The sequence below is a fragment of the Aptenodytes patagonicus genome, chromosome 18 (assembly GCF_965638725.1).
Source record: "Aptenodytes patagonicus chromosome 18, bAptPat1.pri.cur, whole genome shotgun sequence".
NCBI classification, from domain to species: Eukaryota; Metazoa; Chordata; class Aves; order Sphenisciformes; family Spheniscidae; genus Aptenodytes; species Aptenodytes patagonicus.
Genome location: NC_134966.1, coordinates 10,677,849 through 10,700,999, shown reverse-complemented (window position 1 = coordinate 10,700,999; position 23,151 = coordinate 10,677,849). Strand labels below are relative to the sequence as shown.

General features: G+C 57.3%; 2 protein-coding genes across 6 annotated transcripts; one reads left to right on the top strand and one right to left on the bottom strand.

Annotated features, from left to right (window-relative positions):
- Positions 1-1,526: 1,526 nt before the first annotated feature.
- On the top strand, positions 1,527-12,205 carry PHF19 (PHD finger protein 19). 5 transcript variants are annotated; one of them, XM_076355201.1, is made up of 15 exons: positions 1,527-1,575; positions 3,438-3,638; positions 3,911-3,992; positions 4,106-4,201; positions 4,276-4,376; positions 4,494-4,642; positions 4,993-5,088; positions 5,386-5,454; positions 6,527-6,647; positions 7,728-7,795; positions 7,901-8,071; positions 8,158-8,245; positions 8,539-8,624; positions 8,812-8,907; positions 9,243-12,205. In XM_076355201.1, exons 2-15 carry the CDS (start codon positions 3,447-3,449, stop codon positions 9,592-9,594), a joined length of 1,767 nt encoding a protein of 588 aa, XP_076211316.1. In that variant the 5' UTR covers positions 1,527-1,575; positions 3,438-3,446; the 3' UTR covers positions 9,595-12,205. The 5 variants fall into 5 exon arrangements, with proteins under 5 accessions (XP_076211316.1, XP_076211315.1, XP_076211318.1 ...); XM_076355200.1 differs by lacking the exon at positions 1,527-1,575 and adding an exon at positions 2,030-2,043; XM_076355203.1 differs by lacking the exon at positions 1,527-1,575 and adding an exon at positions 2,582-2,642 and having other exon boundaries at positions 7,901-8,053.
- Positions 12,206-12,983: 778 nt separating this feature from the next.
- On the bottom strand, positions 12,984-22,755 carry CUTA (cutA divalent cation tolerance homolog). Its single transcript, XM_076355476.1, has 6 exons — positions 22,648-22,755; positions 20,007-20,155; positions 16,322-16,381; positions 15,012-15,057; positions 14,604-14,653; positions 12,984-14,035 (listed from the first exon to the last, which is right to left on the bottom strand). Exons 1-6 carry the CDS (start codon positions 22,726-22,728, stop codon positions 13,933-13,935), a joined length of 489 nt encoding a protein of 162 aa, XP_076211591.1. The 5' UTR covers positions 22,729-22,755; the 3' UTR covers positions 12,984-13,932.
- Between the last annotated feature and the right edge of the window lie 396 nt (positions 22,756-23,151).

The following is a 23,151-nucleotide window of genomic DNA, read 5'->3' as shown; positions in this document are numbered from 1 at the left end:
CAGGAGGACCCGCAAAGAAACCAGAGTTAAACGCGATTGCATGGCTTCTCGTGTTAGGAAATAGAGGATGCATCTCAAATTCCTTTTTTTTCTTTTTTGGGACTTTTGTTCCAGGGCAAGGTTACTGTGCTTGGGTTTGGGGTCCCCTCTCTGTGCTGGAGGGTTTTCAGTAAGGTTATCCCTGCTTACACCTGTGGTGAACTTGATCCAGTATTTGATTTACGTGTCACATCATCCGCATTCCCATGGCAAACGACCAAGATGCTGCAAACAAAAACCATGGTGGTTGGGGAGGAGGGTGTAAGAATGTCCCCGTTTGATGCTCCACACGGGGACAGGCTGGGACGGGAGCGCCGCTCTGCAAGTGCAGCAAACGGCTTGCTTTCGGTCAAACCCAGCACCACCAACTGCAGTGAAGTGAGCAGCGGTGTTTGTCCAGGGGGAGAGTTATGGTGCAAGAGTTATTTTAATACTGCGGTGACTCACGGCTAACACATCATGACTCACCACAGAGTTTGGTCGTTTGACTGTTTTGAAGATGCGTCAGGTTCCCCGTGAAGGCAGAGGACGGTGTTTCATGTCGGGGAATGAGCTGCCATTTTTTTCAGCTGCCTAAACCTCTGCAAACACGGGCCCAGCGGTTGGGCGTAGGCACAGCACGGCATGGCTGGGCATAGCATGGCACAGCAAGGTACGGCATGGCACAGCCTGGCGCGGCACGGCACAGCACGTTGGGCCCCTGCCCGCCACTGTCTTCACGTTGCACTGGGCTTTGCCTTACACACCAAGAACTGCAAAGCAAAGAGAACGGGCCTTCCATCGCTTGGGGAGCTGCACTTCCCATCAGGTTCACAGGTTCGGCATCGCCGGCACGCTGCCCAGGGCTGGACGCAGCGCCGGGAACACTGGGATGCCAATGTTTTATGGGAAAGTTTGATTAAAAAAAATTATTCCTAAGATGACAGAATTACACACAGGTGTTTAAAGGGCATTTCAGCACTGTGCCATTCACTCCTGATGCCCAGGGGAGCTGCTCACTTGCAGTGGAAGCTTTTCGCGGGTGTGCTATGAGCACCAGCACGGGGGAAGCCACCCCACGGTGCTGCACAGAGCTCATCGATTACAGGCAATAAAATTCCTATCAACTCTGCTTGCGCTTGGCCCAGACCCTACACCAGGAATCAGCTTCTCTACTGCCTGAGCAGGCCTGAAAACATTTCTTTTTTGGCAGCACTTTCCAACAAACAGCAAATCCTTAAGATTTCTTCTTGGCACTGACCGAAGCATTTTTGCAGTGATTGATTTTCTCTGTTGAGATTCAGAGAAAGGCTACCCCCGTTTCTAGGAATCCAGACGAGCACAGGTTGTTCCCTCCCACGGGACAATGCCACGCATGCGGGGCACCCCTTGCCCGCACCCCATCCCGGGGGACCGGGGGATGCCCCTACCTGTCTGCAGCTGCCAGTCAGGGGGAGGGCAGGCAGGGAGGTCCCCTGCGTGTGCCACAGGGCGACGGTGCCCTCTCCATGGGTGGTGGGTGCGTGGCCGGCCCCGCGTGCCCCCGGGGACCCCCAGGTGCGTGGGTGCGGACAGAGGGCTGGTGGGTGGGTGGGGTGATGCTGTATGTGGGGTGCCCCAGAGGAGCTCTGGGGTGTGATGGTGCCTGTGCGGGGCAGCAGCAGGTACCCCACGGGGGGGGGGGGGTTGCAGGTACCCCCCGGGGGGCAGCGGCAGGTACCCCCCGCCCCTGCGCGTGCTCTGCCCTTGCACCGGGGGTGCTGCGTGCAGGCACCGGGGCAGGGTAGGGGGCCGTGCACCGGGGCCGTGCCGTGCCAGGCCGAGGCGATCCGAGCCGTGGGAGGCGGCCCCGCGCTAATTGCATAAGCGGGACGTCAATGCCCGCGGGAGGCGCGGGGGGAAGCGCGGGAAGATGGCGCCCCGCGCCCTGCCCCCGCCGCACGCCGCCGCTCCCCGCCGCGGCCCCCGGGCGGGCGGGCGCTGACCCGGCCCGGCGGCGGCAGAGGGGCGGCGCGGCGCCCAGCGGTAAGGGCAGCGCCGCGGGAGCCCGGGCCCGGCAGCGCGGGGGCGGCGGGGGCACAGCCCGGCGGGAAGCGCCCGGGGCGGCGGGGCCGGGGCCGGGGCCGGGGCCGGGGCCGGGCGGGCGGGAGGGACGGCGCCGCAGCGCCTTTGAATGAGCCAATGGCGGCGGGGCCCGCGGCCGCCGCTCCCGGGGCTGCCCGCGGCGCTCCCGCCCGGCAGGTGCCGCCGGACCCGCCGCTCTCCGCTCCCGCCGCGGGGCTGGCGACGGGGGGGGACGGGACGGGACACAGACACCGGCTCGGTGCCCCCCCGCCGCCCGGCACGGGAGCGGCGTGGGAGCTCCCACCCGGGACGGCGGGGAGCGGCGGGAGCTGTCCTCCCCCGCCCCCCCCCCCCCCCCGCCCCGCAGCCCCTCCGCCGGGCGCGCTCCCCGGGGCTGGGTGGGCGCGGAGCTGCCTCCGCTTTCATAATCGCTCCCGAGGTGAAAATCCGCGCTGGCGGGTGTGCGCTGCCGGGTGACATGTCGCAGCTCGCTGCTGCGGCCCCTGCTAGCCCCGCTCCCGCAGGAGCTCGCTCCTTTTTTCGGTCGCGCCCGGTTTACCGTAAGTTTGATCGCTCCTGCCCGTCCGGGCTGTTCTCGGGGAAGCGGGAGCGTTATTAATAGCGCGGTCCGGGCAGAGGGAGTTGGCGTTGCTTGCAGCACGGTGAGGTTTCGCGTTGTGATCCGCGGCGTGAGGTCATGTGTGTTGCCGTGACGGGAGCGCAAAGGGGGGAAAAGTAACTTTTAAGCTGTTTTACTGATGTCTGTTAAGGATTGCAACTCGGGCTGCAGGGACGGCGCTGCCGGCTGAGCTCGGTTTCTTTGCCTTGGGCACTTCAAACCTTTACGGTACCGAAACTCGGCTGCTCGGTTTCACTCCTGTGTGTAGTGGTGCCGTTTCCCCGCTCGTGGGCCCGTCCCGTCGGTTTGGGAGCTCGTGAAACTGCAAGGAAATTGTGAATTAAAAATGCAATTTTTAATTCAGCATTAAATTTAAAGCTCTTATCCCTCAGATGCCCCTTCCCGAGGCTGAGCCTGTGGAGGCCTGTGGCGTGTCCCTGCGCCACACGGCGGGGTGGCTCTGTGCTGCAGGAGCTGAGGCAGTCAGGGGGCTAATTCATTCTTGCTCAAGAGCAGAAAAGATTGCGGCTGCTCCCTCTGATTTCCCGTAAATTACCCGCGGACGAACCCAGCTCATCCATGCTCATTTTGTGGGTCCTGAGCACCCGCTGGTGGGTCCGGACCAGCCCCGGGCTCGGTGCTCCTTGGCAAAACCCTCTGGGACACCGTGCTCAGCCGACGGGTGCATTGTGTCACGGCATGAGGGCAGGGTGACGAGCATGTGCATCCCCTCCAGGCTCTGCTGATGGAGACCGCCAAGCTCAACCCCATCATCCGGGATGTCTATGCGGCCGCTGGCCGTGTCCAGCAAGCACCGGCCGCTGCCTCGGCGCGGAGGGGCAGCGGCTGCCGAGAGATCATGGTCAAGCTGACGGAGGGGCAGTACGTGCTGTGCCGCTGGACCGATGGGCTCTATTACCTCGGAAAGATCAAAAGGGTAAGGTGGGCACCCGAAAGGATAAGGCGCGCGCCCAAAGTGTAGCTAGTGCCCTTCCCTGGGTAGGCTCATGGCTCGGAGGGGTGCTGTCCTGGGCTGCAATGCATCTTTGGTCATTGGGGCATTTTGGGTTGACGTCCTGCCCCCGGGTATTACACCGCAAACCCGACTTCCCGCAGCGCTGAGAGGCAGGGCCGGTCACCAGGGAAAACGGGAAAGCGCTGGGAATGGGAGCTGACACCCGGTGTGTTCTTCCTGCTCTCTCCCCGCAGGTGAGCGGCTCCAAGCAGAGCTGCCTCGTCACGTTTGAAGACAACTCCAAGTACTGGGTCCTCTGGAAGGACATCCAGCATGGTGAGTGCCACCCCATCCTCCCTTCCCACTGCCGTGCCGGGGGGTCCTTCCCGGCACCGCAGAGAGGTGGCTGTGCCTCATGCGTCTCCGACTCTGCCATCCCCGTCCCGCAGCCGGCATCCCCGGGGAGGAGCCCAAGTGCAACATCTGCCTGGGAAAGACGTCGGGCCCCATGAACGAAATCCTCATCTGCGGGAAGTGCGGGCTGGGTGAGTGAGGGCGCGTCGCCCTGGGGGCGAGGGTCCGGCCAGCCCAGCGGCACTGACGCCAAGCCCTCCTGCAGGTTATCACCAGCAGTGCCACGTCCCGGTGGCGAGCGGCGGCGAGGGCCCGCTGGGGACGCCGTGGTTCTGCCGCCGCTGCATATTTGCCCTGGCTGTGCGGGTGAGTGGGGCTGCCTGGGGTCACCAGCTCCGCGTGCCGCCTGCCCTCGGCGCAGTGGTGCAGGATGCGCCCCCCCCCGGGTGGCTGTGCTGACCCCCATCCCGCTCGGTCCCACAGAAGGGGGGTGCCCTGAAGAAGGGAGCCATCGCCAAGACGCTGCAAGCCGTCAAGATGGTGCTGTCCTACAACCCCGACCTGCTCGAGTGGGACTCCCCACACCGGACCAACCAGCAGCAGTGCTACTGCTACTGCGGGGGCCCCGGCGAGTAAGCCCCTGCCTGCCTGCCGGGAGGGTTGTCGCGTTTGGTTTTGTGGGGAAGAACATTTGCAAAGGCCAGTGGGATCAGGTTGGGGAGTTTTTCCCCCCAAGAGAGAAGTCCCCAGCTTGCAGGGCACTGCCCTGGGGCCAGCGGCTTTGCTGCCCGTGCTGCCTCTGCCATCTGGATCTCCGCTCACTCCCAGAGGCACCATTTGCACCCACCTCTCTGGCTGCGGAAAATACAAGTTACGGCTGGACTTTCTTTCCCTGGTTGGGGGGTTTGTGCCTGGGAGGGGGCTGGGGGCGGTGGCTGCTGCACGCTGCCCTTGCTGTCACCTGCCTCCTCTCCCTCCCCAGGTGGTACCTGAAGATGCTGCAGTGCTACCGCTGCCGGCAGTGGTTCCATGAAGCCTGCACCCAGTGCCTCAGTGACCCCATGATGTTCGGAGACCGGTACGTCCCTTCCAGACTCTGCTGGGCTGGTGCTGGATGTTGGAGCTGGCTTCTCAGGGGGGGCTTGTGCACGGACACGTCCCCAGCCTGTATCTTCCTGACCTGGCTGTGGCACTGATGCAGATCAGCCGCCCCGGGGGCAGGCGGGTGGCCCCATCCCGCAAAGCCCTGCTCCTCCCAGCTGTGCTGTCACTATTGGCACCCGGAGCACTGTCCTCACCCCGACCCGTCCTCAGGCTCCGCAGGGCTGCGGGGATGACCCCTACCCCCAGCGCTCTGCTCCCCGCTGTTTTCCAGGTTCTATGTGTTTTTCTGCTCCGTATGCAACCAGGGACCTGAATACATCAAACGCCTGCCCTTGAGATGGTAAGAAGCAGCCCTGGCTCCTTTGGAACGTGCTGGGGTGGCTGCGGGGCACCGGGCTGGCCAGTGCCCGGTGCTGCCCAGCCCTTGCCATGGGACCAGCCCCAGCGGTGGGTTTCAGCGACACGAGTTCACGAGGCATCTCCTGCTTATCCCAGCCCGGCCCTGAGCCGGGGCCTTTGCTCGGCCGCAGGCCCCGGCTGCGCAGCATCTTCTGCCCGGCCCTACGGGGCTGTTTCCCAGGGAAGCTGTTTCTTAATATGCCCCAAACCTACTGTTTGGGAGCCAAGGGACACGTTTGCCAGAAGATAACTGCAAAAAGCAGTGGGGTGACAAGTCATCAAATTCTGTGATTAAATACAAGTTTACAAGCGGTACATCTAGTGTACCTTGATGGTCTGAAGGCACTTTATAAAGTGTATTAACAGTGCCAGCAGCCCTGCTGTTCCCCTTGTGCTCGGCCGTGTCAGACGTGTTACTGGTGCTAACGGGCTTCTGGGATGTGGCTGCCTCAGGGACATTGCACCGAGCAGCGCAGCAGGCTGGAAGAAGAATAAGGGAAATCCTGCAGGATATGTTGCTTGGCTTTCATTTTCAGAGACGCAACTGTAAAATCCCACAGGATAGATTGGGTTGTTAAAATAGACAGTGTATTTTCATGTGAATAAGAGCTGTCCCGCTCCTGTACCTAACTGCAGCAAGAGCACACGGCTGGGGCTTATTAAAAAGCTGGAAAACCGGGCATTTGTCCTGGGAACAGAATGTCCTCCAGCTCCTGGGCTCGGGGGTCTTGGCGTTTGGGGTTCCCCCTGGCTGCGGGCAGCGTCTCACCCCTCCCCAAAGCTCAGGGGATGCCGTCCTGGCTGTGGTGGCATCCCCTGGGATGTGTGTCCAGGCCAGGGTTGCTTCCTCCGTGGGGTGTGGGAATGGTCCCGGCTTCCAGCGAGAAGATTTTGGGAGGGTCGTGCTGGGGGCTGTGCTCGAGTGGTGCTGGCGGAGCAGAGCATCGTGGTGGGTACCGTCCTGCCGGGGAGAGGGTGGGCTGCCGACCCTCTCACCCCCTTTGCTCCCGCAGGGTGGATGTTGTCCATCTCGCCCTCTACAACCTGGGTGTACAGAGCAAGAAGAAGTACTTCGACTTCGAGGAGATCTTGGCCTTCGTGAACCACCACTGGGATCCGCTGCAGCTTGGGAAGGTAAAAACGCGCAGCCAGAGCTTGGGCTGGAAAGCAGCCGTGGGGAGGGAGAGGTGCTGCTGGGAACGTAAGTCACGGCCGGCTGTCCCTGAAGCCTCGGCTCAGAGGGACCGGATCCTCCTTCCCCGCAGAAGCTGAGCCCCTGAGGCTGGGGCAGGTTGGCCAGTGAAGGGCGGTGCTCGCGGTGAAACGGTGGGGCAGCGCGCTCTGCCCCTTGGTTGGGTTGGCTTCCCCTCTTGGCAGCCACCGACCGCGAGGCGTGTTTGCGTGTTGCTTGTTGGGAAAGGGTCGGAGCTTTGGGAGTGCCCGCTCACCGTGGCCCAAGCTGGCCGGTCCTCGGCCGGTCGCCTGTGGGGAAGGAGCTTTAAAACACCTGCCCGGTTTCTCTGGGTGGGCAGGAGCACCCGACCCGGGGCGTTTGCACCCGCTGGGAACACGTGGCAGCTCCTGTGTGCAGTTCACCCACCCCTGGGATGGCATCAGAGCGGGGCATCCCCAGCGGGCAGCGTCGGCGGTGGAGGATGCTGCTCCCTGAGCCGGGAATGGTGTCGGCCCCTGGGCACGGGCCCTGGGCAGAGCTGAGGGACCTTTCCTGGGGCTGGGGCGGAGGGTGAAGGGTGGAAAGGGATGTGCTCGCATGTTGGCAGTGCCGCTGTGCCAGCAGCCCCTCTCCAATGCGCTTGGGCATCTCAGCAAAACCGCCGTTCGTGCAGCACTCGGCATGGGCAGCTCCTGCTCAAAATTAGCTTAATCACCTTCCTCTGCGCTGGGATTTCTCTTTGTTTGGGTGTTGTACCTGACAAGTTTCCCCGTTGGAGCTAGAGCCGGGAGAAGCGCTAAAACCAAAGTGTGTTGGAAACCTGTCACCGCGTTGGGACGGATCGGTTCCCCGCAGACGCCTCCCTCCCCTGCACTGAGGGCGGCCGGTGCCAAACCCGGGCGGCTCTGGGCTTTGGCGTCCCTCGCTCCCTGACCTTGGGCAGGAGCCGAAACCCGGAGTTCGGGTTCCCCCGTCTGTTTAGTTTTTGCATAACCGCAGCAGGCGCTGAGCCCTGCCTGACCTCTGCCGTCTCTCCGCAGCTGACGGGCACCCCCGTCTCCGAGCGCGGCCCCCACCTCCTCAATGCACTCAACAGCTATAAAAGCAGGTGAGCCCCCGGGCGCGGCGGGGCGAGGGACGGGGACGGGGCGGAATGCAGGATGCTCCTGCGGCTCCCCCGGCTGAGGCTTGTTTCCTCCCCTCTGCTGCCCAGGTTTCTGTGTGGGAAGGAAATCAAAAAGAAAAAATGCATCTTTCGCCTGCGGATCCGCGTCCCGCCGAACCCCCCCAGCAAGGTGCTGCCAGAGAAAGCCCCCGGCATGGGTGAGAGTGGCTCCTGCGAGCTGAAGAAGAGGGGAAAAAGCAAGTATGTCCATAAAGACAAGTGAGTGGCCAAATTCGCCTGCGCACCCCCCCACTACCATGCTCCCCTGGGGCGGCCTGGCAGTCTCACCCCCCCTTGCTTTGCAGCCTGCTGCCACGGCAGCTCCAGCAGCAGAAGCGGCGAGCGGCGCGGCGCAAGAGGGCCAAGTTCCTGCTGGAGGACGCAATTCCCAGCGTGAGTCCTTCGCCCCCTCCTCTGGGCGACCGCCCCGGGCTTTGGCAACCGGGTGGGACCCTACAGCCCCCAACCCTGGGGCTCCCCGCAAGGTTCCCCTGCTCCTGCGGGCAGGGAGAGCCCCCGTCCCTCACCCTGGTGTTTGCAAATGTTCTGTGCCAAGCCTGCTTCCCGGGGGCTGCGGGGCCACGGGAGGGAGCGTGGTGGTGCCGGGGCAGAGGGTGCCGATGCCGGGGCCATGGGCAGTACCACTCCGCTCGGCAGTGACGAGTACCCTTGTTTTCGTGGGGCAGAGTGACTTCACCTCCGCCTGGAGCACCAACCACCACCTGGCCAGCATCTTTGACTTCACACTGGATGAAATTCAGAGCCTGAAAAGGTCCGTGCAGCCGGGCCCAGGGGTGTGGGCAGCAAGGGGGGGGCAGTTTAACGGCCCAAGTGAGAGGCAGGGCTGGAAAACCTCCGGCTGCAGGCACACGTGAGACGGAAGCGGGAGCAGCTGGGGAGGTGGGGGGCCGTGGTGCCCCTTGTGCCGGGCTGGGGCCAACGCTGCCTTCCGTCCCCAGTGCCAGCTCGGGACAGACTTTCCTATCGGACGTGGACTCCACGGATGCTGCCAGCACCTCGGGCTCGGCCACCACGAGCCTATCCTACGAGTCCAGGTGAGGGCTATGCCCCTTCGCCCCTTCCAGAGGGGTCCCGGTGGCACGGCCAGGGGGGTGAGGGGTTGCCCCTTCCCCCCGCAGCACCCTCGTGTCCTGGCACAGGGGTGTCCCGCATCGGGGAGCCTTTCCTTCCTGCTTCCTAAAACAGGACAGCGGTCCCAAAACAGCACTGCCTTGCTGGGCATGCAGGGTCGGAGCTGTCGGTCCTTGCTGGGCTCACCCGAATTCCCGGCGTGCTCCCTCCAGGCTCGCAGGGCGGCGGGCACAGCCAGCATGGTGGGGGGCACCTTTTGGGTGCTGCCCTCACCCCTCCTCTGTCCCCTCCCTCGCAGCCGGAGGACCGTGGGCAGCCGCAAGCGCAAGCTGGCAGCCCCAGCCTACGCCTCGGCGGGGGCGAAGAGGAGAGGCGGGGAGGCGGGCGGGCGCCCGGCTGGGGGCACCCCCGAGGGCAGCGAGGCAGCCTGCGGCCCCGACCGCCCGGACGACGGCATTGACAGCCACACCTTCGAGAGCATCAGTGAGGACGACTCCTCGCTCTCCCACCTCAAGTCCTCCATCAGCAGCTACTTCGGGGCGGCGGGCAGGCTGGTCTGTGGTGAGAAGTACCAGGTGCTGGCGCGGCGGGTGACGCTGGAGGGGAAGGTGCAGTACCTGGTGGAGTGGGAAGGCACGACCCCCTACTGAGCCCCGCCAGCCCCCAAACCTCTCCCGGAGCCAAACCAGAGGAGATCGGGATGACGGGGAAACCCTCGCCGCGAAGCAGAGGAGGGGCGCTGGCCCACGGGGAGGCTGGGACCCCTCCATGCTCGGGGGTCCCAGCTGGGACCGGCTCCCCAGGAACCGCCACGGGTGGAGGCAGTGCCCGAGCCAGTGCCATCAGTGCTGCTGCCCAGGGGTGAAACCCGCAGCCTTGCCGCTGTATTTTTTTTATTTTAACAATTGTTATTTTATTGGCCACGTATATGCAAAGAGCGTGGCCCAGCTGCGCTTTCCTGACGGAGCCTTTGGCCGAGCCTGAGGCACCATCACGGTGGTGGTAAGAGCAGCAAGTGGGTCTGGCCTTTCCCCCAGGCTGGCAGCTGTGTCCCAGAGGCAGAAGGATCCCCCCGGCATGGCCGGGCACCCCCTGGGGAAGCCCCTTCGGGGGGTACCCCATAACCTGCTCACAGAGATGGATGTCGTGCCAGTGCCTGGCGCACCCCGACTCATCCCCACGTCCAAGCCTTACAGAGCAGACTCGAGGGGGTCCTGCTGCTAAAGCAAAAAGCACCTCCCTCACCCGTGCTTTCACAGCCCGTCCCTGTGCCCATAGGAAACGATGGGCGACTCTTGCCAGAGCCGGTGTACGGGGTTTTCCTCCTCATCATAAATCCATTCATTAAAGGAATGTGGTTTGTTTTATATGAGGGGAAAACGCCCCGTAAACAGCCCACGTGTGGCTGGCTTTCATGGCTGCGGGGCAGACGTATGTGGTTGTTCTCGTCCCACGACCTGGACGGCGTGTGATGATGCACCAGCTTCGTTTCCCTGTTCTTCTGACAATCACGGTCTTGGAAGAGATCAGCCAAAAGATACGCCCTTGCCTTAAAACCACCGCGGGCATTTCACAGACTGGAGCCCGAGGCCTTTATTCCAGCAGGAAACCTCGTCCTGAACGTGCCAAATGAGCAGACAAACCAAAAAGGCCGAAGAGGACAGTGGGGGCATGGGGAGAGGGTTGCACCAGGGTCCCCGCGGCCATCCCTGTAGCCTCGTGGCTGTGCCTTGCTGGAGAGCGGCCACGCTTTCTGTTACTGGCATAGTGTCGATGTTCGTGAGCGCGTGGGGTCGGTTTGTCTGCAGAAGAGAAGGAGCAGCCCCCTTCTTTAACTACAGCAATACTGCCAGGTTGTTCAGGAGCAAAGCAGTTGTCTTTTTTAAAAAAAAATTCTAATATCATCAGACATATTTGTTAGATTTTTTTTCTAAGAGAGAGAGATATATTTAATGTTGTCCTCGTCCCTGCCCCATCACCGCCGTGGCTGTCCTGTGGGGAGAGGGTGGGTGATGCCGGGGGGGCTGCGTGGTCCCGCTCTATCAGCACACCCCGTCCCTATAGCCCCATCGTTGTTCATAGGCGTGCTTGTGGGATCTGCTGACCGGAGGGTGAATTGAAAAGGTTGTTTTATTGAAAAAGTACTTAAGAAAATTCGTCGGTGTAATCAGCACAAGGCAGCAGGTGACATTTGCAAACCAGAGGCCAAAGCGTGGTCCTTGAAAATAAACCTCTGCTTCAGCTACTGCTGAAATAACGTAGTGGGACACCCATGAAGGGAGGGGGTTTGCCAGTTTGTCTTAATCCATCTAGCAGGCACCAGGCCTTTGTGCAGCTGCGAGATGACGATGCCTCACGTGGGGCTGCGGTGCAGAGCAGCAGCTTCTCTGCAGCCCCGGGAGGTGCCCATGTGGCTTGGGCGAGGCACGAGCTGCTTCGGTGCCCATGCTAGGAGCCTGAATATTCGGCACGGCAGGTAAAAGCATTTTAACTCCTTTCTGACGAGTTGCCTGGTGTCGTGCACCCGGTGTTGTGCTCGGTGGAGAAGCTGTTAGCTGCTTGTGCGGGGCGAGGTCTGGGAGAGGAGGCTCCATCCAGCTCCAACCATGAGATGGTTTGAGCCGAGCGGGGTCACACGTGCCTTGGGGAGAGGTGCTTGGCACCCTCAGGGTCTGCATCTCAGCTCATCCGGAGGGGAGCATCTCCAGAGGGGCCCTGTCATTTTGGGAGACGTGCTGCTGGGACCCCCCCATCCCTGGCAGGGAGGGGTGCAGCTCCTGCAGCCAGCTGGGTCATTCCCCATCCTGCCTTGGCTTGTCACCAAAGGATCGCTTAAAGTATTTCCCTTTCACGAGTGCCTATGAAGTCCTTGTTATTGTCCGAGTTGCTGCCTGGGGGGGCTGGTGGGGGCTGCCGAGAGCCGTGCCAGGGCCGAGCAGGGTTATTCCCGCAGGATGCGCCAATGGACATCGCACTCACGGGAGCACCCACAACGTGTGGCCCTGGTTCTTCTCCTCTCCCTCTCTTCTCCTCCTCTCCTCCCGGCCTGTTGCAGAGAATTGAATGTGGAGCCTTTAAAAATATTTTTGTTGCGGAGTATATTTTGCATTAGCTGTAATAGATATTATAATGACTCTGTGCACCTTCTAAAGATTTATGAGTTCAGGTTGCTGCTTGTAATAACCAACTCTTGTTATACCCAAGTTGTAATTAATATGTCTGATGTACAATTAAAAAGTCTTTTTTTTTTTTTTTTAACATCACTGGTTCTTTGTAGTATCGGGATTATTGAGTCTGGGCACTGGGGGTCAGTGTGTGGTCCTGGGCAGGCACCTGGTGCCCGCCACGATGCAGCTGGTGCTGCTGGGTCGTGCTCCATGCCAGGGTGAGGTGTGCCCTCGGCCGGAGAGATGCTGCCGCGAAGCACGGGAACGGCAGAAGGATGCGAAGGGGCGACTGGGCGGGGGTCAGGGACACCCCTTGCAGTGATGGGTTTTGTAGAGAGGGGCTGCCTTCGCTCGCAGTCCTACTGACCGGTCCCAAATGGCCCCCACCCAATTAGTCTTAGCCTAAAACGTGCATGTTGCACAACGTAGCCCTGACAGGGCTAAACAAAGCTTAGCTTTGGCTGCAGTGCAGGCCTGGCCTGAGGGTGCTGGTGCTCGCTTCATGTGCTTTGTTCCTTTTTGCCAGACAAGGTGCCCAGCTGGGATCCTGCTTCTTCGCATTTACCACTGAAAAGTTTCCTGCTCTCAGAGCCCAGACCATTTTCCCTCTTATCTTCTTTCCTGCACATGTGAGCCTTCCCCGCACTACCTCTGATGGGGCCACGCAAGCCTGCGGGCACAGCTCTCCATACCTGCAAAGCACCCTGCGCTGCTTCTCCACGAGCCCGAGACGAGCAGGTCGGAGCCAGCGGAGCATCGCTCGGCATCGGGCTGGAGAGAGTCGCTGCAAACCCACAACGGGCCCTTCCTCCTGCCCAGCTCACTGCAGACACTGCGCCCGCAAACTGCCACAACACGTGAGCCTGCCCAGGTAAGAAACGCTCCTGTTTATTCCCTTCCCAGTCACATAAATAACTCGGTATCGTTCCATAAGTTACATCCCATTAAACTATTAACATGAGCATCTTTTTACAAGGTTAAACTTGGCCCAGGTAGAAAGCCACCGTTCAGGCGTGGGTAGGGGATGCAGGGCTGGGGCTGTGCTGCCCCGAAGCCAGGCGATGCCCTGGTCCTGCTGGCACGTGGTTTCCCTGAACTGGCAGTGGATACTGCCCAGCTCAGACCAGCTCTCCCCGGCTTGGCAGGATCGGTGCATGCGCTGCTCGCAGCTCCTGCGAAATGCTTGTGGCGTCTGCTCAAGTTTGCCGTTTCCTTGGATTTTGTATGACTCGAACCAGCATGTTGCATGACAGCAGGAGAGGGCGTGAGCCAGCGCATCGCGGGGTGCCCGGCCACATCCTGCTGCCTCCGGGCTGGGGAAGCAGGAGGCAGAGCCAGGCAGGATGCTGCAACAGCCGCTGCGGGGGAGCAGGGGGGCCAGGCAGGGTTTCAGGCGCTGGCTGTGGGGACACACGGTGCTGGAGGGGCTGCTGGGGGCTGCCAGGACACGGCTACAAGCTGGCACTTGCTGCTGGGGGCCTGAGACAGCCCCCAAATGCTGCAGTGTCCTGATGTGAGCGTCTCTGTGTATCCTCATCTGCAATGCTGCAACAGCCCTTGGTGCATGTAGCCCTTCTCCGCTTTGGCCTCCGCCGTCTCCGGGCTGCTCAGTGCTCCCTGGAGCACAGGGTCAGGCTGAGGAGGGGATATTTGGAGTGCAAACGAAATTCCCAGTCCCAAGCTTCTGTGTTATAGCAAACACGTGAAGATATAAGCTGCCTCCCCGCGTGTGCATAACTCCTGCCTGCACAGGGAGACCAGTGCGGCTCAGCACGTTTCACCTGGTCTCCCCAAAAGCGAGGTGCTTTCTGCGCTTTTCGGTTAGTCCCGTGGGACACTTTCCTCTATCCATTTGAGGTAGAGAGGGTTTCCTTGGTCAATAGGCAGGCTGATGATTTCAGGAATTTCAAAGGGATGGATGGATCTAAAGTGGAAACAGACGCAGAGGAACAGTGTCACTGACAGCCCTGCAGCAGAACAGACCCGCTCCCGCTCGCAGGCGCAGGAAGCAGAGTTCTCCACTCCCAGCGGTGTGCACCAGCCCTGCCACACACTCTCCACTGACTTCAAAGCACTCGCATCTTCTTTTTGCCATGTGAGAATTTTGCTTTGAGTTTGGGGTTTACCACAGCCAGCAGCTGACTGCCAGGGGGCCTGGCCCAAAGCTGGCTGCACTCACCACTCAGTGCTTGGGAAATGCAGGAAATCCTGCCAGGAGGCAGCCAGGGAATAACCTGTGTTAGGAGAAGGAGAATTCCGCCTTGTGCCCAGTACGGAGGGGCTGGTTGAAGCCCAACAGTTGATATTCCCGCCAACCTTTTATTTTGCTGATGCCATCTCTGTTTTTTTCTGGCTCACAAGGTATATCAGGAGCACTTAAACCCACCCTGGGTGGGAAAGGGCTCAAGGAACCTGACTCCCAAAGCCTGAGCATGATATGGCAGCATACCTTGGATAGGAAACCCAGTGCTCCCGCGGAGCCAAAGCCTCACCTGACGTAGTTGGACAATTCGCCTATTTTGGATGTCCTTGTTTTCACTAACTGGAGAGTAAAAGAACAAAACAAAACAAAAACCAGAGGAGAAGTAAAGGAGACGGAGCAGTCCTGCATGCACAGTTCCACTGCACCCATCCAGCACGGCTGGTGCCCAGCGGTGCGATAGGAGCCCTTCCTGGGCTCTTTCCCTGGGGAATGTCCCCTATGGTGGCAGGATGAGGGGCCGAGCAGGGCTGCCACCCCCAGCCAGCACTGCCATGCCCGCAGCGGGTGCTCGGGGTCCCTGGGTACTGTCCCAAATCTCGAGCAGGTTGGTGCCACCCTCCCCAAACCACCCTGCAGCCCCTTTTGGCTGGGGCTGTCTGGGGCAGGGATTTTCATGATGTGGGGAATTGTCACTTACCAGCAGTATTTCAGTGGTTTCTTCCAGTTCGCCTTTCCAGAAATACCTAGATTTAAAAGAAGCATTAGCAAATACAGCTCTGGGTGCAGCCATGCAGATTCCCCTGAGGGGTTTAGTTTCCCTGCTTGGTGCTTTCCGCACGTGGCCGTTCCTTTACAAAGTGGTGCTCAAGAAGCATCACTGGCCCCAGAAGTCTGCTGTGCACATGATTGAGCACCCTGGATTTACAGACCAGAGCCTCCTTGGCTGTGCCGGCCTCGAGAGAGCTGCCATGGGGGGATGGCAGGGCAAAGGAGCTAGGACTGGGGTGGCTGTAGGGGGCTGTGTGGTGGTGGCCCTGCTCCAAGCAGTGGCCGGGGGACGGTGCCTGCAGGGACAGCGGCGTGGCTGCAGCTGGGAGGCCGAGTGCGGCAGCATCACCCTTTTTTCCTCTCTTTCCCTGCAGGAGAGGAGATGTACTTCTCGTGAGTCAGATACGACCTTTCAAAACATTTATGTTGACAGAAGGCCATGGTGATTTCATCTGCATGCTGGGTTCCTGCGCGAGGAGGCATTCGGAGGCGTCGCGGTGTCTCCTGAGCGGGGCATGGAGGAGAAACCAGCTGGAGCAGGGAGGGCTGTGCATCAGCAACTCGGCTCTGGCCGTTGTGGCTTGTAGGGAACCAAGCGTAAGGGGAAGAAGGGTGTTGCTGGGTTTGCCCTATCTCAGCAGCCTCAGCTGGGCTATGGGAGAGCCTGGGGGGGGGTTGCGCTGGGAGAGGCCCCTCCTGTGGGGAGGCTGCGATGTGGGGCCAGGCCAGGGTGCTCCTGTGAGGAAATGGCTGTTTTGGGGCTTTGTTCTTTAACCCCTCTAACAAGTGCAATCCCTTTGCGTGAATGGCTGAGGATACCTGCAGAGCATGGCTGGTCGTATTTCAAGGTCAAAGATACAGTTCTTCCCTTCTGAAAGTGCTGCTTAATATTATAAAGGCCTTTTCTGGCCCCTATCTTAGCTTCTTTTTAGATCCTCTAAAAACTGGCACTATGTCTGCAGGACCGTAAATCACCTTGCTCTTTGCTAGATCTCCGTGTAGCTAAGTAACCAATAAATAAATGGTCCCCACTGGCAGTCGGAGCATCTGCACTCCTTAATAAGCTTAGCGCACTTTGCACGGGTGAGGATCATCTCTACCATCTGCAACAACAAACAGACCCAGCAGCCTTCTGGAAACTGCCTCCTCTCCCTGCGGCCGCGGGGTGTCCATCTCCTCCTTCCCGCCCTGGGGAGCCCGGGTTTGCCTCCTCCGTTGGGGAATATTCAGCCCACTTACAAGGCCAAGCTCTTCGGCAGGATGTTCACGTAGGCAGCCAGCTTCTTATCCATGATGGCCCTGGGTGAGACAGGAGGGGGAGTTAGCGCCTGTCCCCAGCTCACTGCGGCTCAGTGCTCGCATCCTGTCACGGGGACATTCCCTCGTGCTGCCCCTGACCGCCAGCACCAGCTTTGACATTGGAGATGGGGGAGCTGGGGTTAATTATTACCCTGGGAAAGCAGAGGCAAAGGTGACCTCCAGCTGGAGCTGCTTCAGCTCAGGTCCTCCTGGCACGGCTCTGGGACTGTCCCCGCCGCCCCCCCCCCCCCCCCCCAAGCAGGAAGGTTGGGTGTTGCTCCTGGCCCAGAGCAGCACATGGGACCTCTGCCTCACATGGTGCAAGGATCCTGCCCAGCGTCAGCCCTGTGCCCATCTCGCCGCGGGGACAGCAGGGCAGGGGCTGAGCCACGGGGCCGCGAGAACCGGGGCTGGGACGGATGCCAAGGGTTTGTCTCCCAGCCCTGTATTTATGCTGTCAAACTGTGCTTCTTCCTTGCATAGCAGACTAAATGTGGATCTTGTTAAATTAACAACATCGAGGTTTTTCTACCCAAAACGTCCTAGAAATCTGAAGCCCAAATAAATTCCTTCCCTCTGGCTGCCTCCTTTAGTTGTGGGCTGATTTGTTATTGCAGAGCTGCTTGGGTCTAGCAGCAGAAGTGATATTTAAGTGATTAAAGAGTACTGAAGCAATCTCAGGGTGGATTTTTAGAAGAACTAGGTCAAATGTGTTTTCTGACCACAGCAATGCCTGGGCCCTTCTCACAGAGATGACAGCCCCGTCCCTCTTGCAGGCAGCTCTGTTAAAGGCACTGCACTAGTGACTTCACCTTTGGTTTTCTTCAACACTGGCGTTGCCAGGCACTACTTTGTACCACGTGCTTTGACAATGCAACCATTTAAATTCTAGATGACCTTAAACTGCAGAGAAGGCAGGAGTTATTGGATACTGGAAGGCTCGATTCAATAACCTGTAAAAATTAGCCCTTAGTGAGCTAAAGAATTAAAACCATTCCAATTAACTTCTGCTCCAATCCAAAATGCTCTCCAGAATGTTTTTGGCTCAGAGCAAATTAAAGATTTATTGTCCTTGCATCCAGGGTACAGTACAGACTGGAGGCGATTACAAAACAAGCTGTCCAGTGTGCCCCCGAAGACGAGGAGAAGGAGCACAAGAGGTGCCTCCCCCACGGCAGTGACCTGAAGACACCCCGGTCAGGGTGCTAGCGTGCAACTGCATCATGCATTGCAGTCTGGCCTCTGACCCATAAGGAAAGCTGGGCTCTTGTTTCAATGTGCATAAGCTCCTTTGCACGTCTTTATTATCATCCCTGCTTTCCCTGTTGGTAGAATTTTATACCTCGCAACCACGAGCACAAGGCAAAGGTGCCCTTGTGGGGCTGCACAGGCTCTGCTGCGGGGCAGGGAGGAATCGGGAGCAGGCCGGGCGCTGGGAGGAAAGCAGCCCTTCCCGATGATCCTGCGACGTCTCGCCACTCCAGCAGTGCACTGGAGAACCAGTGCCTGGACCCAGCTAACTCGTGGGATCGGGCTTAAGGTTTAAGCACAGCAAGGCGATGGAGATGGACTTCTCTCTGCCGATAGCTCAGAGGAACCATGGCCTGAGAGGACAGCCGTCCAAGGAGGCTCCGGGTTGTTTGCTCTCACCGTGTGTAGCCAGTTTGAGGCATTTAATGCTCGTAAAGCATCTTGAGTTAATCTGTAGACCAACAAACTGCAGCAGCACGAGCGGAGATATCCCTGCTGTGTTCATCGTGTCAGACACATGGCATGAATCATTTTGTTTTTGTTGCCTGCAACTTCCAAGTCACTTTAGCGCAGGAACCTTTTGATTTGGGTGAGTACCTTCTGATTGCTTCTGCTCTGTCCCAATAAGCTGTGGTCCTAACTGAGATCCTGAACTTTGTTCTAGCAAGCTGAGCGGAAACAAGCAGCCATCACGGGAATGGGAAACGTTATAAGAAGCTGATCTGTGGAAAAACGTCTGCATAATACATGACATCTTTGGGTTGGGTACTTAATGTGTGTTTCTTTGTCCCTGCCTCACAATAGGATCTGAATTGAGACAGATGAAATATTAATAAGCAGAAAGCAAAGAAAATGATATGCACAAATCTAAGGCAGAACCAGAGGGTGACAGGCTGCTCGGGTGTTAGCTAAGTTATGCGAGGTGCAACGGCCACACCGCCCGGCTCAAAGGGGTCAACTGCTCACAGCAGGCACAGGGGAGAGACTGTATCTCCTGTGTGGACTGGGGGTTTCTTCTGAGGATTTTAAGTTAATAGTAATCCAGATAAGCTGGGTTAGAACTGATGCAATGAACAAGCCAGATGCTGAATTCTACATGCAGCTAATCTGCTTTCACAAACCCTGACCTCCTCTTTCTTAAAACCAGCAGAAAATTTCCTTGCAGTCTGATCCGTCAAAGTGAGTGCTCCACTGAGCAACGTAAAGGAAGAATAAACACGACAGCTCCAGGAAAACGGTGGGTGGGAAAATAAGTGTAGAAGCCCTGTGTCATCCTCTACAACCAGGGCTTATTCATCCAAATTCCAAAACAAATTAATAATTACTCCACCAGTAAAAATGCAACCAAAGTACATATATCTCAGCAATGGGGAATGATTTATTTCCTCTCCCTTCCCTGCAAGATAAGGAACAAAGAGTGGAAAACATTTGCAAAGCTGTTAAGATGAAGCATTTTCAGGAACTGAGGTTCTTTTCAGCAGCCATGTACAGTTACTCCTTTCTTCTGAAGACATCAAGCGGTACAGATATTATTCTATTTGAATTTCTTAATACAGTTGCAGTATTTAAGGTGACACAAAATCCCTTTCAGTACCCTGTCAGTTCCTGAACGACTATTTGGGAACACTTTACAGAGGATGGGGAAAGTTTTTGGCAAGCAGCAGGGTAGCAGGGAAAACAGCTCAGGAGGTGTTGCAGGAAACTTAACGGTCCATCATAAACATTTCCCCAGTCAACATGGTTTCAGTACTTTGAACAAACCACCTATTGAGTCAGGGACTGACAGATGCGTGAAAAAAACCGCATGCAAAATATCATGCAAAGTATCTCATACATTAAAAAAGAAAAAAAAAATCAAGGTAAAGCCCTCACAAGTGCCTGTTCTGTGTTTGCTGTGGACCACTTTCGTCTTTTATTTATTTTCATGGCAGTGTACTGTGCTTTGTCCCTCTCCATAAATGCTTCTCCTGGAATTTATCTGTGTTGTTCCAGAGAAGAAGGACTGTGGCATATCAGAGAACATGGGGCTGGGGCTTAATCCATCTGAGGACCCAGAGATTTAGGGCCATGGCTTTAAAATGGGTCTTGAAAACAAAAGGCAGTGGAATAAATTGAGAATTGGCTTGATGTTACCATGGCATTGACTTCAGAGGCGTCAGCTTTCTTTTAGAAAGCACAGCTCTTGGTAAGTGGATATGTGATACAGAGAGAGAGAGAGAAAGAGAGAGAATGTAAGAGAAAAGAAGCACCGTTTGGATAGAAGTGCGAAGTACAGAAAAGTACAGCTCCTCTCGAGGGACAAGGAAAGGCTTTCTTCCACAGGAAGCTGCTTTCAAACAATTCCAGCAGACAAGCAGGGGAAGTGTCTCTGTACCTTGCGATATCCTTGGCAATCTGCTCGTTGAGACAGTTGATGAAGGCAATGGAGTGGGTCCCAGCGACGTAGCTGCCGGTGATGGCGGAGTGCAGCTGCAGAGCGAGACTCCTCAGCACCGGGTACATCAGCAAAGACAGAGTCACCACCTAAAATGCAAAATACATGAGCGATGATGTTAGGTGAAATACTGCATTTTGTAAACCTAAGCATTTATATTATCTGTGGCTCAGGGGAAGTCTCCAGTCTTCTTTCTTTCAACATTACAGTAATGCTAGTTGTAATTTAAGTGAAAACATGCTCATAGGGAGATTCACTCCCCTCCAATGGGGCCAGTCTAGTACGGTGCCAAGTGCTCGGGGCAGGAAAGGGTCAGGTTTTGAGGCTGTATCTGCCCAGAGGTGCCCAGACCCGTGCTGCGGGAGGGCACACCCCGGACTACTGGGGGTTACAGACCCCACTGCACGGCCTCAGCAGCCAGGACTGGTTTTCCGAAGAAGAATAAGGAGGTAAGTCACTGACTTGCCTCTGTTAAAATACACTTCTGTGGCAAAAAGGGTCGAGAAGGGATCCACCAGGCGTGGACTCCCACATCAAGCACATCTTCTTTCCTGCTGAGGGCACATGCTGCAGCCACCCTTTGGCTGTGCGCCCAGGGCGAGGCACGTCCACCTCTCTGGGAAACGGTGGGGACGGGACCCTCTGCCTCCCCCGGGGATGTGGAAAGGAGGAGAGCAGTATGCCAGGTAGGGGTAGGGATCTGGCCATGGGAAACAAATGTGGGCTGGAGCCTGCTGCCTGGGGTAATACAGTCTGTGCCAAGACCCAGAGAGCTTTCGTCCTGCCCTGCCAGCCCGGGACGGTTACTCTCTTCTACTGACAGATGTTGCGCAGCCACCCAGGCTATGATACAGACTCGCACAGCAGGCAAGGGGGGATAAGACTTAAATGCAGGTTTTAAGTTCATTTCATCTTAATTATCTGATCCTAATAGGATAGTGAAATGGGATCCTTTCAGGCACAGAAATCCTAATGGACACAGCCCGGGTCTGTAGGGCTGTCTCCGTCCTGCCGGGCTGCAGAAAACAACAACGCGCTCTGCGTGGCCTGGCAGTGCAGTGGCAACAAGTTGGTTTTGATGTACATTAGATGCTATTCCTGGCAAGCCCCTTAGCTGCTCTTTGGACTCACATGCCATAAACGCAGTCACGTAAAAACACATAATTATCTCAGCGGGGACGTTGCTGGAATAGCAAGGTTAATTTGGAGTGCTGAGTAATAGCCGAAGGATGGTGCCTGTACCCGGGGCTGCAGCGCTCGCTGTCTCTGCACAGCTGCTCTTCTCTTTGTCTTTTGTCTTGTTTTTGAAATAAACAGCATCTGGCCCTTATTCAACGACAGTGGTAAAAAAATGCTAATAAGACTAAGGATATATTTCTTTTTCCCTCTTATTTCCACCCTCCTTTGTCCTCTGAAAAACCTCCCATTACAGGGCTAATGTCAGAGGTTTGTTTTTAAAAAAGACTGAATTAAAAAAAAATATCTCTTGTCACCACAAAGACAGGAGCCCCTTTCCGTCTGGAAAATGACTGATGTGCTATATTGGTTGTCTCCTCTTTTCCAATCCATTTGAGGAAATATTCCTTGTTATCACAAAGTTTCTCATAATAATTTTTAGAGCATCTTTTGTGCTCTTTGTTCCACTAAGCCATTTAACAAATATTATACAATGAATCCCAGAAGCTACTCAGACAGTTACAAGCCAAATAGATATGCTGGTGTACCTATTTTTCCAGATTAGAATGTAATCATGCTCAGGATTTTTCCCTGCTCAGGAAAAAAAAATCCGACCTGTTCAGCACAGCAATCATTAATCTTCTTGGAGATGTAAGTGCATGTGATGAGGAAATCCCCACAAACATTTGTGATTGAATATTAGTACAAGAGTGAGCACTCTCTTGGGTTTTTGGGTGTTTTTCCCCTTTTTTTTTCTGAAAAGAAAGATAAAAGCCCCCCCTTTTTTCCCCCAAATAATTGGATTTGCCAAGGGATGGTGCAAAAGTGAAGGAGTGAAACTTCAGGATTCCTACCTGATAAACCAAATAAACTAATGACTGCCAAAATGTTAAAGCAAACAAAATTGAAAAACCTGCTGTGACATTTTAAGTATTTGACTGAAAAGCACTGACCAGCAAAATGATAGTTGAGCTTAGAGAGACTAGGATTTCTGCAAGATTTGTTTTGCCTTTGGTGAACTAAAAACAGCTTTATGGTTTAAAATTACCATGTTAGGACTTTTTGCCTAATTTTGATGAGGTTCTGTTGAAAAAAACCCCAACCCAACACAACTTGTGGCAATCCTGAGTAGGCTGCGAGCTTCCTCAGTGCAAGTGGAAAAAAACCTCCTAAGACATTTGCTTTGCTCTCTGCAGAGAGTGAGAATACATTCCTCCTGCATGATCTTTTTCTTTTTTCTTTTTTTTTTTTTTTTTTTTTCCAGAGGTTCCCTTATAAAGGTATAGACAGAGGCATTTCCACGGCTGCCTGGGTTCGCATCCACGACGCTCCCCGGCGGGTCACCCGCGTCCCCCCATCCCAAGCACGGAGCCAGCGCTGGCAGCGCGGGAGGGCTCCCACTTACCAGCAGCAAGGTGCCGCGGCCCGGCCGGGGGCAGCCCTGGGCAGCGGGCGGCAGCGGGCAGCGCTGGCTCAGCCACTCCATCTCCCCGGCCGGGCGAGAGGCTGCGTCCCCTCCGTCCCGCCACCTGCTCTGCCCCGAGCTGGGAAGGCTGCCCGGGCAGGCTGCCCGCAATGAGCACTAACTCCTCCTCCTCTTCCTCCCCAGCTGCCTGCAGGCTGGTACCTGCCTGTCTGCCCCAGCGCGGGGCTGAGGCGTGGGCCCGTGGGCCAGCACGGCGTCCCCACGGCACGCCTGCCTCCCCACGGACCCTTCCCTGCCCTCCCGAGCCCTAGCATCCAGCCTCTCTGCCTGCCCGCAGGCAGCTCCGTGCACAGCCAGCTGCCTGACCTGCAGGGGTGGACAGATGCCGGGGCCTGGCACCCCCAGAAGTGGGGTCAAAGCCATAGCAGAGACAAATAAATACCCTAGGAGTATTGGTGCCGTTATCAAAACCGTCTGCACCAG

Excerpts from the sequence above, each read along its gene's own strand:
- PHF19 (XM_076355201.1), top strand. The coding sequence starts at position 3,447 with ATGGAGACCGCCAAGCTCAACCCCATCATCCGGGATGTCTATGCGGCC. Across the intron at positions 5,455-6,526 it reads AAACGCCTGCCCTTGAGATG|GGTGGATGTTGTCCATCTCG; the intron begins GTAAGAAGCAGC and ends TTGCTCCCGCAG. Across the intron at positions 6,648-7,727 it reads ATCCGCTGCAGCTTGGGAAG|CTGACGGGCACCCCCGTCTC; the intron begins GTAAAAACGCGC and ends GTCTCTCCGCAG.
- CUTA (XM_076355476.1), bottom strand. The coding sequence starts at position 22,728 with ATGGAGTGGCTGAGCCAGCGCTGCCCGCTGCCGCCCGCTGCCCAGGGC. Across the intron at positions 20,156-22,647 it reads GCCGCGGCACCTTGCTGCTG|GTGGTGACTCTGTCTTTGCT; the intron begins GTAAGTGGGAGC and ends TTTGCATTTTAG. Across the intron at positions 15,058-16,321 it reads CTGCCGAAGAGCTTGGCCTT|GTATTTCTGGAAAGGCGAAC; the intron begins GTAAGTGGGCTG and ends TTTTAAATCTAG.